The 12,091-nt window shown below is 41.0% G+C and overlaps 1 protein-coding gene across 6 annotated transcripts; it reads right to left on the bottom strand.

Annotated features, from left to right (window-relative positions):
- Nucleotides 1-2,208: 2,208 nt before the first annotated feature.
- Nucleotides 2,209-7,674, bottom strand: LOC142296978 (uncharacterized). Of its 6 annotated transcripts, XM_075341179.1 has the most exons (6): nt 6,381-7,667; nt 3,857-3,930; nt 3,173-3,228; nt 3,007-3,071; nt 2,823-2,906; nt 2,209-2,580 (listed from the first exon to the last, which is right to left on the bottom strand). In XM_075341179.1, the coding sequence occupies exons 1-2, from the start codon at nt 7,098-7,100 to the stop codon at nt 3,916-3,918; spliced, it is 735 nt and encodes a 244-aa protein (XP_075197294.1). In that variant the 5' UTR covers nt 7,101-7,667; the 3' UTR covers nt 2,209-2,580; nt 2,823-2,906; nt 3,007-3,071; nt 3,173-3,228; nt 3,857-3,915. The 6 variants fall into 6 exon arrangements, with proteins under 6 accessions (XP_075197294.1, XP_075197284.1, XP_075197276.1 ...); XM_075341169.1 differs by having other exon boundaries at nt 2,823-3,071; XM_075341161.1 differs by having other exon boundaries at nt 2,823-3,930; nt 6,381-7,347; nt 7,612-7,674.
- Between the last annotated feature and the right edge of the window lie 4,417 nt (nt 7,675-12,091).

Raw genomic sequence — 12,091 nt, 5'->3', positions numbered from 1 at the left:
ATTATGTGATAATCAATGCTGACATATGATTAGGAAAAATGTAGCTTATATGCAGAATATAGCTTACTTTCTAGGGTCTTTGGGTCTCCCAAATAGAAGCTTTTAGTAGCTGGATATAGGAAAGTACAAAACGTGGCTGATAGAGAAGAAAAAGATAATGGAGAAACTGTGAAAATTTTCAGAGGGCATTATGTGTAAAAAACGGTAATTAGGGAAATATGAAGTGTAGGACACATACCAGTGAAACTCCACTTATTCTAGAAATAGGTAGTGGTTCATATATGGTAGAGGTATAGGATGTGCCTGGGGCACATATGTGTTGTTGCTATAAAAGAAAAGAAATAGACATAGATGATGAAAGCATGTACAGTAATGAAACCTTGGGGACCAAGATGAGATAACTCAAACATACCGCTGTATGAGAGGAGGTTGTTTCAGGATTAAAGCAGGGGTCCGCTTTTCATGATCAAACAGTGGGTCGACTGCCCAATGAATTATAGGAGACAAGGGGCTGCAATATAACATGTCACTATTATAGCCTTTATGAATCAGAAGATATACAGTATAGACACAATTGACCACGTACCTATAATGGCATTGAAACGGTTGGATGACCGAGGTAAATCCCACTAATCATATGAGTGGGCAGTGACTAGTGTATATAAAGTATGCTTGGGGCATTTATGTGTTGCCGCTATAAAAAAATTAGACATGAAAGGGAATTAGTGAAAATGATACATAGCGAACCCTTGTGGATAAAAGGAATTGAGAAAAACATACCGCTGTACGGCAAGAAATTACTTCAAGGTTGGGGCATGGATCTGCATTCCATGTCCAGGCAGCGAATTAACTGCCCAATAGAATGTAGGGAAAAGAGGGCTGCAATAAAACATGTCAGTATTATAGCCTTACTAATAGAAAATTAGATTCATTATACTGTGGAGCCATGATCACATACCTATATTGGCAGTGAAACGGTTAAGACCGGAGGAAAGCCGATGCCCTGAAGAAGATGTAAGTATAAGTAGGTAAGAGGAGGAAGACATGAGTGAAAAGTATCACAGCAGAGACATAGGAGGACCTTACCTAGAAGCGCCTATGAATCGCTTTGTGGGAGCCCAGGGACAGAGTGAAAACGGCCCGGTATATAAGGGTAACATATTGAATGGCGTCTGATGTCACATCCGGGTCTGGGAATGCTGGGAGGTGATGACGTGAGGGCGCATGCGCATTGCGCCGTACTCGCTCTGCCCTCCAGACTTAGGAACGCAGGTGAGCGATGCGCAATGTACGCATGCGCAGTGCATAGGGTGACGTGCGGTCACATGGTGCCTTCCTAATCATAAACGTGAAGTCCAAAGTGACGTCAAGGCAGTAGTGGAGCGTGCTGCAGGTATAAGGAGGTGTGTGCACGCTATAAAATCAGTGAAAGGGTGTTCTAGGTTATCTGGGAAAGAGAAAGAAAAAAATGTTAGGATCATATTAGTGAATACAAGACCAGGAATTCTCATAATATAAATGAGGAGGACATTAGTGGGTAGAGACCACACACACAATGCAAATGCAGACATATTATTATAACATTATACCTTATGCATGTACATACAGAAGGATTATATCTAGGATAAGGAAAATTAATAATCATGTGGTATACATTTATGTGGTATACATTTACAGGCATCATCATAGTTTCAGGAGAGTGTCACTTGGGACAAAGGAATGAAATGGATAATAATTCTGGCACACTAAAAAACGAGCATGAAGAAATTTTGCTTGATTGTGGAATCAGTTTTATTAGTGCAAAAACAAGATCAATTCATCCGACGTTTCGACCGTTTTGGTCTTTATCAAGGATAGAATTATCTACCAAAGAAAATCATAAGAAGTACATCATTACATGATATTACAAAAAAAATACAAAAAGATACAAACGAAGGTATGTAAAAAATGAAGAAAATTCTTTCACAATAAGCATCATACATTGACTGATGCCATGAACCAACAAAACATTTTGTATAACACATGATTCCTGGTAGTGTGTGATACAATCATTGCAACATATGTATAACCTGTTGGACTAAAAAGCGCATGAAGTAAGTGATAAGAGTACAGCAAGCATAAACCCACCTATATCGTAATGGGAGGATATGAATTCAATAGAGACTGGTCATCACCATTAGGTATGAGTGATCAGAAGGTTCCATCCTATGTCTATAAGGAGAATAAATGATATGTGACACTCCACATGACTAGAACATATCAAAACGCACTCTTTTCCATATTTGACATACAATGAGTAGGTAGACAAGGCCGTATATACCTTTTGTGTTGGCCTGTGGTAACGAACAAAACAAAACTGGAGGCAATCTGTGATTATAGTTGTTTCTACATGGGGATTAAACATGGATAAGCATTACTCAGATGTATAGAATAGTGAGCATTCTAATCAAGGAGGTGGCATGCAGGAACCTGTAGCATATGTGTGGTAGGTATATTACCTGGAATAGTACCAAATGATGGTAGTGGAAAATGAAATTCTCTCACTGAATGGTTCTCAGTTACCTCCAAGGTATGTATATGCTGGAAATAACATGTACAAAAAGGAGATACATACAAGGACATGTAACCTCTATGCGAAATACATTTATACGTGTCTATACCCCAAAGCGTTGGTGAAAGGCAACCGAAAATTAGAGCTGAAGACAGTATGGAGATGTGTCCAAAAAGAGACCAACATAGATGTAAACACCTCATGCATGTACATCAAAATAGCATGTCAAGGGAGACAATGTACAAGCAAGTATTGAAACTAGACATAATACCTGGAACACAGAGTAATGACTGATGGCAGCACATTAAGATTCCCTCACTGACTGGTTCTCAGTTACCTCCAAGACAAGCAAAAACTGAAGGTGGCATATGTAAAAAGAGAATCATACACAGGTAAGTAACACCAGTATAAGGTACATTCATTCAGGGATGTATTGAGCTAAAAGTACATACTACCTTTAAAGTAACCAAGGCGTGAGCCATAAAGAGCTGTTGTCATAAGCAGGGGGATACCTATGTCCCTGTGAGACCAAAATGAGAAAACCTTTTAGAAACCACTCAATCAGGAATCAAGTGCAATAAAAGGGAGAACCCATTGGTATAATACCAACAGAGAACATACCTGGTGAGATAAACAGGGCAAAGCAGGCAAACTATCAGGCAGTGGGGTGCAGGATTCTGGTGAGAGAAATGAAGGGCATATTCAGTGATGGCCCGACTTGTGTGAGGTGGTGTAAAGGAGGCTGACACATACCTTGTGGTGGTGGTATAGGGTATAGGCCCCTGGTTAAGTGCGACTGGCTGCGTCGCTGGGGCTTATTTATATGAAAAGGGGGGCGAGCGTCCACTACCCCACTTCCTGGTAGTGGAACGCAGTGTGCGTCCGTGGAACGCACGCGGCGCATGCGCAGTGCCGGCATCAGCACCGCGCATGCGCAGTGCCGGCATCAGCACCGCGCACGCGCAGACGGCGAGCGGCAGGACAGGGCGGTGGGCGGAGAGCAAGGGGCGTGTAATTGAGTATGTGTAGGATGGGAGTGAACTGACCCACGGACTGAGTGCCGCCCACACGTCGCGCTTAGTTATTTGCACAACGTGTGAGGGGGCCCAGTACATAAGTCAGTGTGTGGAGCTTACAGACAGTGTCAGGAGTGTTAGATAGGCTGGCCTGTGGATCGCGCGCCGCCCGTGCGTCATGCCTGGCTATTTGCACAACGCACGAGCCGGGCACGGAGCACAGGTCAGGGATAGCAACAAATGAGGAAACAGGTTATGATTATATCAAAGTGCCTGGTGACATTCTTACACAGGTGAGAATGGTGATTCTACTGAGGGAACCCGATGCCAGTGCCAATAGGTGAGGGGTCAGGTGGAGGGTGCCTATAAACAAAAGAGAAAAAGGGGTTAGAGACAAGGTTTATATATATAAATATATATATAGAAGTTATATCATGACCAAGTCCTTATACTGGTGTTTTACAGTCCTTGTTTTACAGTCCTTGTACAATCACCTTAGGAACAACCACAAAGAGAGACCGCCATGATTGAGACATTATAAGAATAGTATCATAAACACATATCATGTTCCCTATTAAGCCCCTTCGGTTCTAGAGTATTCAAGGTAAAAATCCAAAATGACTCCCTCTCCTTAAGGGTGCGTATACGGTTACCACCTCTTCTGGGAGGAGGGACATGTTCAAGTACCTGATACTTGAGCTGAGCGATGGTGTGGCCATATGTGATGAAGTGGTATGGGATGGGTAAAAGGACCTGTTTGCATCGTATAGTGGATTTATGTTTACTGATGCGGTCCCGGATATGCTGGGTTGTCTCTCCAACATACCCGAGACCGCAAGGGCATTTGATCAAGTAAACCACAAAGGAGGATTCACAAGTGAAAAATCCACGTATAGGGAAGATGCGGCCCGACAGAGGATGAGTAAAAGTATCCCCTTTGGTGAGGTTATTACACTGAACACAGTGATGACAGGGAAAATTTCCTTTCCTGGGGGTACCAAGAAAGGTTTGTTTCAATGAGGATTTATCGGAACCGATGTCGGCCCTGACAAAGTTATCCCGGAGGTTGCGGGGTCTCTTATTGCAAAATAAAGGGAATGAATCAAATTCCCTAACTTCAGGGTAGGATTTACCTAGGAGTGGCCAATGCCTACAAATGATGCCCCTGATTAGGGGAGAAAAAGGATGATATGTATTCACGCATGCGATGCGAGGAGCCATTTTATCCCTAATGGGTCTATGGGAAGATTTCTTGTCCGCAATCTCACCGGGGTATCCTCTTTGGAGGAACTTCTCACTCATCTCCCTGGCTCTGATACCTCGTTGTACTGGATCAGACACTATCCGCTCAACTCTTCTGTGCTGAGAGATGGGGAGTCCTTGTTTCGTGTGACGGGGATGGCAACTACTGTAATGTAACAGACTGTTGCGATCGGTTGGTTTAACGAACAAATCAGTGCTGAGGGAACCCTCTGATAATATGACCATAGTGTCCAGAAAATTAATTCTGTGGGTGTCATGATGAATTGTGAAGGAAAGGCCTTGCTTAAAGGAATTCATGTCAGTGTAGAAAAGCAATAGAGAGGAAAGGTCACCCCGCCAAATCATGAATATGTCATCTATATACCTTTTCCAACTCACAGAGTGTTGCAACCACAGGTTATGTTGGTAAACATAAGTCTCCTCGAAATGTTCCATGAAAATATTAGCATAAGGGGGTGCTAAATTCGAGCCCATGGCAGTACCCCGTTTCTGTAGATAGAATTGATCTTGGAAAAGAAAGAAATTATTCTCCAAGACCAGTTGGAGCAGATCCAGGCAGAATTTATTCTGTAAAGAAGAATGAGTACTGTGTATGGTGAGAAACCACTCAACCGCCTGTACACCGTCTTGATGCTGGATACTGGTGTAGAGGCTATTAACATCAAAGGAGACTAAGATACAGTTAGGTGGTAATGGTCCGATGGACTGCAAGTGTGATAGAAAGTCAGACGTGTCTCTCAGATATGACTTGATTCTGGGTACAAGGGGAGTAAGGATTTTCTCAACAGTAATGGCAAGTGGAGATAAAATAGACTCCGTTGAGGCCACAATTGGGCGTCCAGGGGGTTGATTCATGTTTTTATGAATTTTGGGTAATGTGTAAAACACCGGTATTACTGGGTGAAGTTTGATAAGAAAATCAGCTAGACCTTGGTCAATGGTATTATTGATGAGATAAGCATCCACTACACCCTTAATGAGTCCCTGTATGCGGGAAGTGGGATCTCGCTGAATTGGTGAATAAGTGTCAGTGTCCCCAAGTTGACCCAGAATTTCATTAACATAATATTTCTTATCAAGTATCACGATGGCCCCTCCCTTGTCTGCCGGCTTGATGACAATTGTGGGATTATTCTTAAGATCCTGTATGGCACGACTCTCTTCAATGGTAAGGTTATGTTTAATTTTGAAATACCCATCATTAATTGATTTTAGTGTTTGGTCAATATCTCTGGAAACTAGAGTAACATACGTTTCTATCGGATGATAGGATTTGGGTGGACTGAAAGAGCTGGGAATCCTAAGATCCAGCTGTTTCAGTCGAAACATGTCATCAGAATCCGCTTGAGAAGTACCTGGGTCAGGATGTGTGTGTTCAACGGTGCTAAAATGGGCCTTCAACCGAAGGGACCTGAAAAATCTCCTCATTTCCTGATTCAACACAAATGGATCAAGAGATGGAGTAGGGCAGAATGAGAGACCTTTTTGTAATACCTGAGACTCAGTAACAGACAAATTGTAAGATGAAATATTGTACACTAGGTTAGTACCTGTGACCGTGTTTGTACACGGTATGTTGACGTGGATCCCACGGCCCCTCTTACTGCGCCTCGTTTTCCTCTTGGACCGGAACGTTGGGCTAAAAAATGGGGTTGTCGGGAGGAGTACTGGTCTGTATCGGACCCTGAAGATGATGAGTAACGATTGTGGAAGGCAGGTCGTCTCGGGGTATCCTCACAATACTGCCACCGATAGACCCGATTTTTGGAGTAATCCTCCTGATCTCTGAGAAACTTCTGTCTCTTCCGGTCTTGCAGGATCTTTCTGAATTCAGCTATGTTGTCCTTAGTTTTGGTGTGAATCCTGTCCCACTCCATGCTGGGAACAGTATTTTGGAGTTGCTGTTCAATGCAGGTAATGTTCTTACCAAGATCTTCAATTTCTGCTTGTAAGAATTCAATGGTCAGAATTATAAGGTCCATAGAGCACTTATTGATGATGCTCTCGAATTTGGTACAAAAATTTGGTTTATCGGAAAAAAGAGTCGGTTTCAGTGACACCCGCAGTCCTCTGGGGATGCGCTGAACACGGTGGTATTCAGCCAACGTGGCCAGATGTAATTCGAGTGCGGTGTGCCTTCTCAGTTCCTTCTCATAGTCTCTGGAACGAACCTCTTCCGTGGGAACCGATAAAAAAGTGTTAGGTATAGAGACTTTAGACAATATGCTGCTGACTTCATCTGTGTTATAAGAGAAAGTATTGAAAGACATCTGTGGTATAGGTCAACACTGGAGCTCAGATAAAAATAGTCCGAAGTAAGAGAATATGTCTGGCTCACTGTGTATAAACTAGGTGCCCAGAAAAAATAAGTCAATCAAATGGATAATAATTCTGGCACACTAAAAAACGAGCATGAAGAAATTTTGCTTGATTGTGGAATCAGTTTTATTAGTGCAAAAACAAGATCAATTCATCCGACGTTTCGACCGTTTTGGTCTTTATCAAGGATAGAATTATCTACCAAAGAAAATCATAAGAAGTACATCATTACATGATATTACAAAAAAAATACAAAAAGATACAAACGAAGGTATGTAAAAAATGAAGAAAATTCTTTCACAATAAGCATCATACATTGACTGATGCCATGAACCAACAAAACATTTTGTATAACACATGATTCCTGGTAGTGTGTGATACAATCATTGCAACATATGTATAACCTGTTGGACTAAAAAGCGCATGAAGTAAGTGATAAGAGTACAGCAAGCATAAACCCACCTATATCGTAATGGGAGGATATGAATTCAATAGAGACTGGTCATCACCATTAGGTATGAGTGATCGGAAGGTTCCGATCCTATGTTTATAAGGAGAATAAATGATATGTGACACTCCACATGACTAGAACATATCAAAACGCACTCTTTTCCATATTTGACATACAATGAGTAGGTAGACAAGGCCGTATATACCTTTTGTGTTGGCCTGTGGTAACGAACAAAACAAAACTGGAGGCAATCTGTGATTATAGTTGTTTCTACATGGGGATTAAACATGGATAAGCATTACTCAGATGTATAGAATAGTGAGCATTCTAATCAAGGAGGTGGCATGCAGGAACCTGTAGCATATGTGTGGTAGGTATATTACCTGGAATAGTACCAAATGATGGTAGTGGAAAATGAAATTCTCTCACTGAATGGTTCTCAGTTACCTCCAAGGTATGTATATGCTGGAAATAACATGTACAAAAAGGAGATACATACAAGGACATGTAACCTCTATGCGAAATACATTTATACGTGTCTATACCCCAAAGCGTTGGTGAAAGGCAACCGAAAATTAGAGCTGAAGACAGTATGGAGATGTGTCTAAAAAGAGACCAACATAGATGTAAACACCTCATGCATGTACATCAAAATAGCATGTCAAGGGAGACAATGTACAAGCAAGTATTGAAACTAGACATAATACCTGGAACACAGAGTAATGACTGATGGCAGCACATACATATGCCACCTTCAGTTTTTGCTTGTCTTGGAGGTAACTGAGAACCAGTCAGTGAGGGAATCTTAATGTGCTGCCATCAGTCATTACTCTGTGTTCCAGGTATTATGTCTAGTTTCAATACTTGCTTGTACATTGTCTCCCTTGACATGCTATTTTGATGTACATGCATGAGGTGTTTACATCTATGTTGGTCTCTTTTTAGACACATCTCCATACTGTCTTCAGCTCTAATTTTCGGTTGCCTTTCACCAACGCTTTGGGGTATAGACACGTATAAATGTATTTCGCATAGAGGTTACATGTCCTTGTATGTATCTCCTTTTTGTACATGTTATTTCCAGCATATACATACCTTGGAGGTAACTGAGAACCATTCAGTGAGAGAATTTCATTTTCCACTACCATCATTTGGTACTATTCCAGGTAATATACCTACCACACATATGCTACAGGTTCCTGCATGCCACCTCCTTGATTAGAATGCTCACTATTCTATACATCTGAGTAATGCTTATCCATGTTTAATCCCCATGTAGAAACAACTATAATCACAGATTGCCTCCAGTTTTGTTTTGTTCGTTACCACAGGCCAACACAAAAGGTATATACGGCCTTGTCTACCTACTCATTGTATGTCAAATATGGAAAAGAGTGCGTTTTGATATGTTCTAGTCATGTGGAGTGTCACATATCATTTATTCTCCTTATAGACATAGGATGGAACCTTCTGATCACTCATACCTAATGGTGATGACCAGTCTCTATTGAATTCATATCCTCCCATTACGATATAGGTGGGTTTATGCTTGCTGTACTCTTATCACTTACTTCATGCGCTTTTTAGTCCAACAGGTTATACATATGTTGCAATGATTGTATCACACACTACCAGGAATCATGTGTTATACAAAATGTTTTGTTGGTTCATGGCATCAGTCAATGTATGATGCTTATTGTGAAAGAATTTTCTTCATTTTTTACATACCTTCGTTTGTATCTTTTTGTATTTTTTTTGTAATATCATGTAATGATGTACTTCTTATGATTTTCTTTGGTAGATAATTCTATCCTTGATAAAGACCAAAACGGTCGAAACGTCGGATGAATTGATCTTGTTTTTGCACTAATAAAACTGATTCCACAATCAAGCAAAATTTCTTCATGCTCGTTTTTTAGTGTGCCAGAATTATTATCCATTTGATTGACTTATTTTTTCTGGGCACCTAGTTTATACACAGTGAGCCAGACATATTCTCTTACTTGGGACAAAGGGTCTCCAGTGGATGGTGCTCATATTATGAACAGTTGTTAAAACTGTTGCGACAAGTATTAAGGCATGGAGAGAAAAACATAATAAACAATGAAAAAATAAAATGATTAAAATTAATAATGAAAAAAATGATAACACCTAGTAGATAACCTCATACTCCCTATTGAGACCTGAGGGTTCCAGAGTTTTGAGTGTATGTATCCAATAGGCTTCTCGTGTCTTAAGCCTAGTGATCCTGTCACCCCCTCTCCTAATAGGGGGAACATGCTCTATGACTTGGAATCGTAATTGGGATATGGAATGGTTATGAGTAATAAAATGAGCTGGTATGGGTAAGAGAGTTTGTTTGCAGCGAATTGTGGATTTATGTTTACTGATGCGGTCCCGGATATGCTGGGTAGTCTCCCCAACATATCCGAGACCGCACGGACACTTAATCAAATAAATGACAAAAGAGGACTCACAGGTAAAAAAACCCTTGATGGGGAATCGTTGACCTGAGTGAGGATGTGTGAACGTTTCACCCTTAGTGATGTTGGAACATTGGGTACAGCTCAAGCAGGGGAAGGTACCCCTGCGTTGTGATGTTAGGGTGCGTTGAGTGGGAATAGGAGTGGCTGATCCGATGTCTGCTCGTACTAAACGGTCCCTTAAATTTTGAGGTCTTTTATGGCAAAAGAGTGGTAGTTGACTGAAAGCAGGAATGGAAGGGTAGGATTGTGATAGAAGAGGCCAATATTTACGTATAGTGTCTCTAATGGGTGTGTTGAAAGGATGGTAGGTAGAGACAAATGGAATTCTAGAGACCTCCTTATTAATCTGGGAATGACGTGTGGGTAACGGAGAATGCCGGGAAATGTGGAGGGGATAGCCCCTTTCTTGAAATTTGCGAGACATCTCATCATGACGGGCTGTACGAGTATCGGGGTCAGTCCCCTTCCCTTCTTCCCCCCATCGGATGTACATCTGTTTAACACTGTTCCACGTGCACATATTTCACGTTCTAAAACCTCATCACTTGAAAAAACTCTGTTGTTATGTTTTTACTTTGAACATGATGTCATTATAATTATGTCTCTTATGATCTTGTCTGTTCAAAATTTAGTACCTTTCTTGTCCCTGGTGAAGGCTCGTTTAAGAGCCGAAACGTCGGACTTTAATGTAACTCCCTGTTGTCATGAAAAGACTGTTTTTCAACCTACTGTGAAAAAATTCTTCCTGAATAAAACTAGAACATACAACAAGAATCATTGACTGTCTTTCTCCTTCCATACTGTGTGCCGGGGTTCTCTAATTGTATATGGACTATTTTTCCCCCGAGCACCAGGTTTATAGTAGTGAGCCCAGCTTATTCTTTACTGTATCTTTAATGTATAGACTTGGAGAAAGGATAGAGGGCCTTTTTTCATGGGATTTTATGGAAATGACCGACATTACACAGATCACCGATTTTCGACGCTTTTGCGATCGTTTATCGATGCTTCTAGGCTTTACATGTTGCGACGTCGTTACCGGCGCCGGATGTGCGTCACTTTCGATTTGACCCTGACGAGATTGCAGTAGCGATGTCGCAATGTGCAAAGTACCCCTTACACACGTGGTCAAAATTGTTGGTACCCCTCGTTTAATGAAAGCACAGATATTCATTCACTTATGAAGCAATTGGAGTATAAAAAATATAAAAGAAACCAGAATATGATGGGACTCCACTTTATTAAAATCATATCTTTCAAAGAACATGATACGAAAGGACTGAGATGCGGAAAACTGTCCATATACTTATTCCGAGGTCTTCCAGGAGGAATGGGACCAAACACTCTCTGCCTGCTCCCCAAACGTAATACTATTAATAGTAAAATATGAGGAGGTTGAATAGCAAAGCTACAAATTGATGTCAAAGACATATACACACATGGTCAATATTGTTGGTACCCCTCGTTTCATAAAAGAAAAACCCACAATGGGTCAGAAATAAATTGAATCTGACAAAAGTAATAATAAATAAAAAATCTATGAAAATGAACAAATGAAAGTCAGACATTGCTGTTAATAAAAAAATAAAATTCATGAAATAGGCCTGGACAGAAATGATGGTACCAATAACTTCATATTTGGTTGCACAACCATTTCAGGCAATAACTGCAATCAAACGATTCCTGTAATAGTTTCAATGAGACTTCTGCACCTCTCAACAGGTATTTTGGCCCACTGCTCAAGAGCAAACTGCTCCAGTTGTCTCGTGTTTGAAGGTTGCCTTTTCCAGACGGCATGTTTCAACTCCTTCCAAAGATGCTTAATAGGATTTAGGTCAGGGCTCAATCAGAATAGTCCAATGTTTTCCTCTTAGCCATTTTTGGGTGTTTTTAGCTGTGTGTTTTGGGTCATTATCCTGTTGCATGAGCCATGACCTGTGACTGAGACCAAGCTTTCTGACATTGGGCAGCACATTTCTTTCTAGAATCCTTTGATAATCTTGAG

Source organism: Anomaloglossus baeobatrachus, chromosome 1 (assembly GCF_048569485.1).
Source record: "Anomaloglossus baeobatrachus isolate aAnoBae1 chromosome 1, aAnoBae1.hap1, whole genome shotgun sequence".
Taxonomy (NCBI): Eukaryota; Metazoa; Chordata; class Amphibia; order Anura; family Aromobatidae; genus Anomaloglossus; species Anomaloglossus baeobatrachus.
This window is presented reverse-complemented; position numbering and strand designations above follow the sequence as displayed.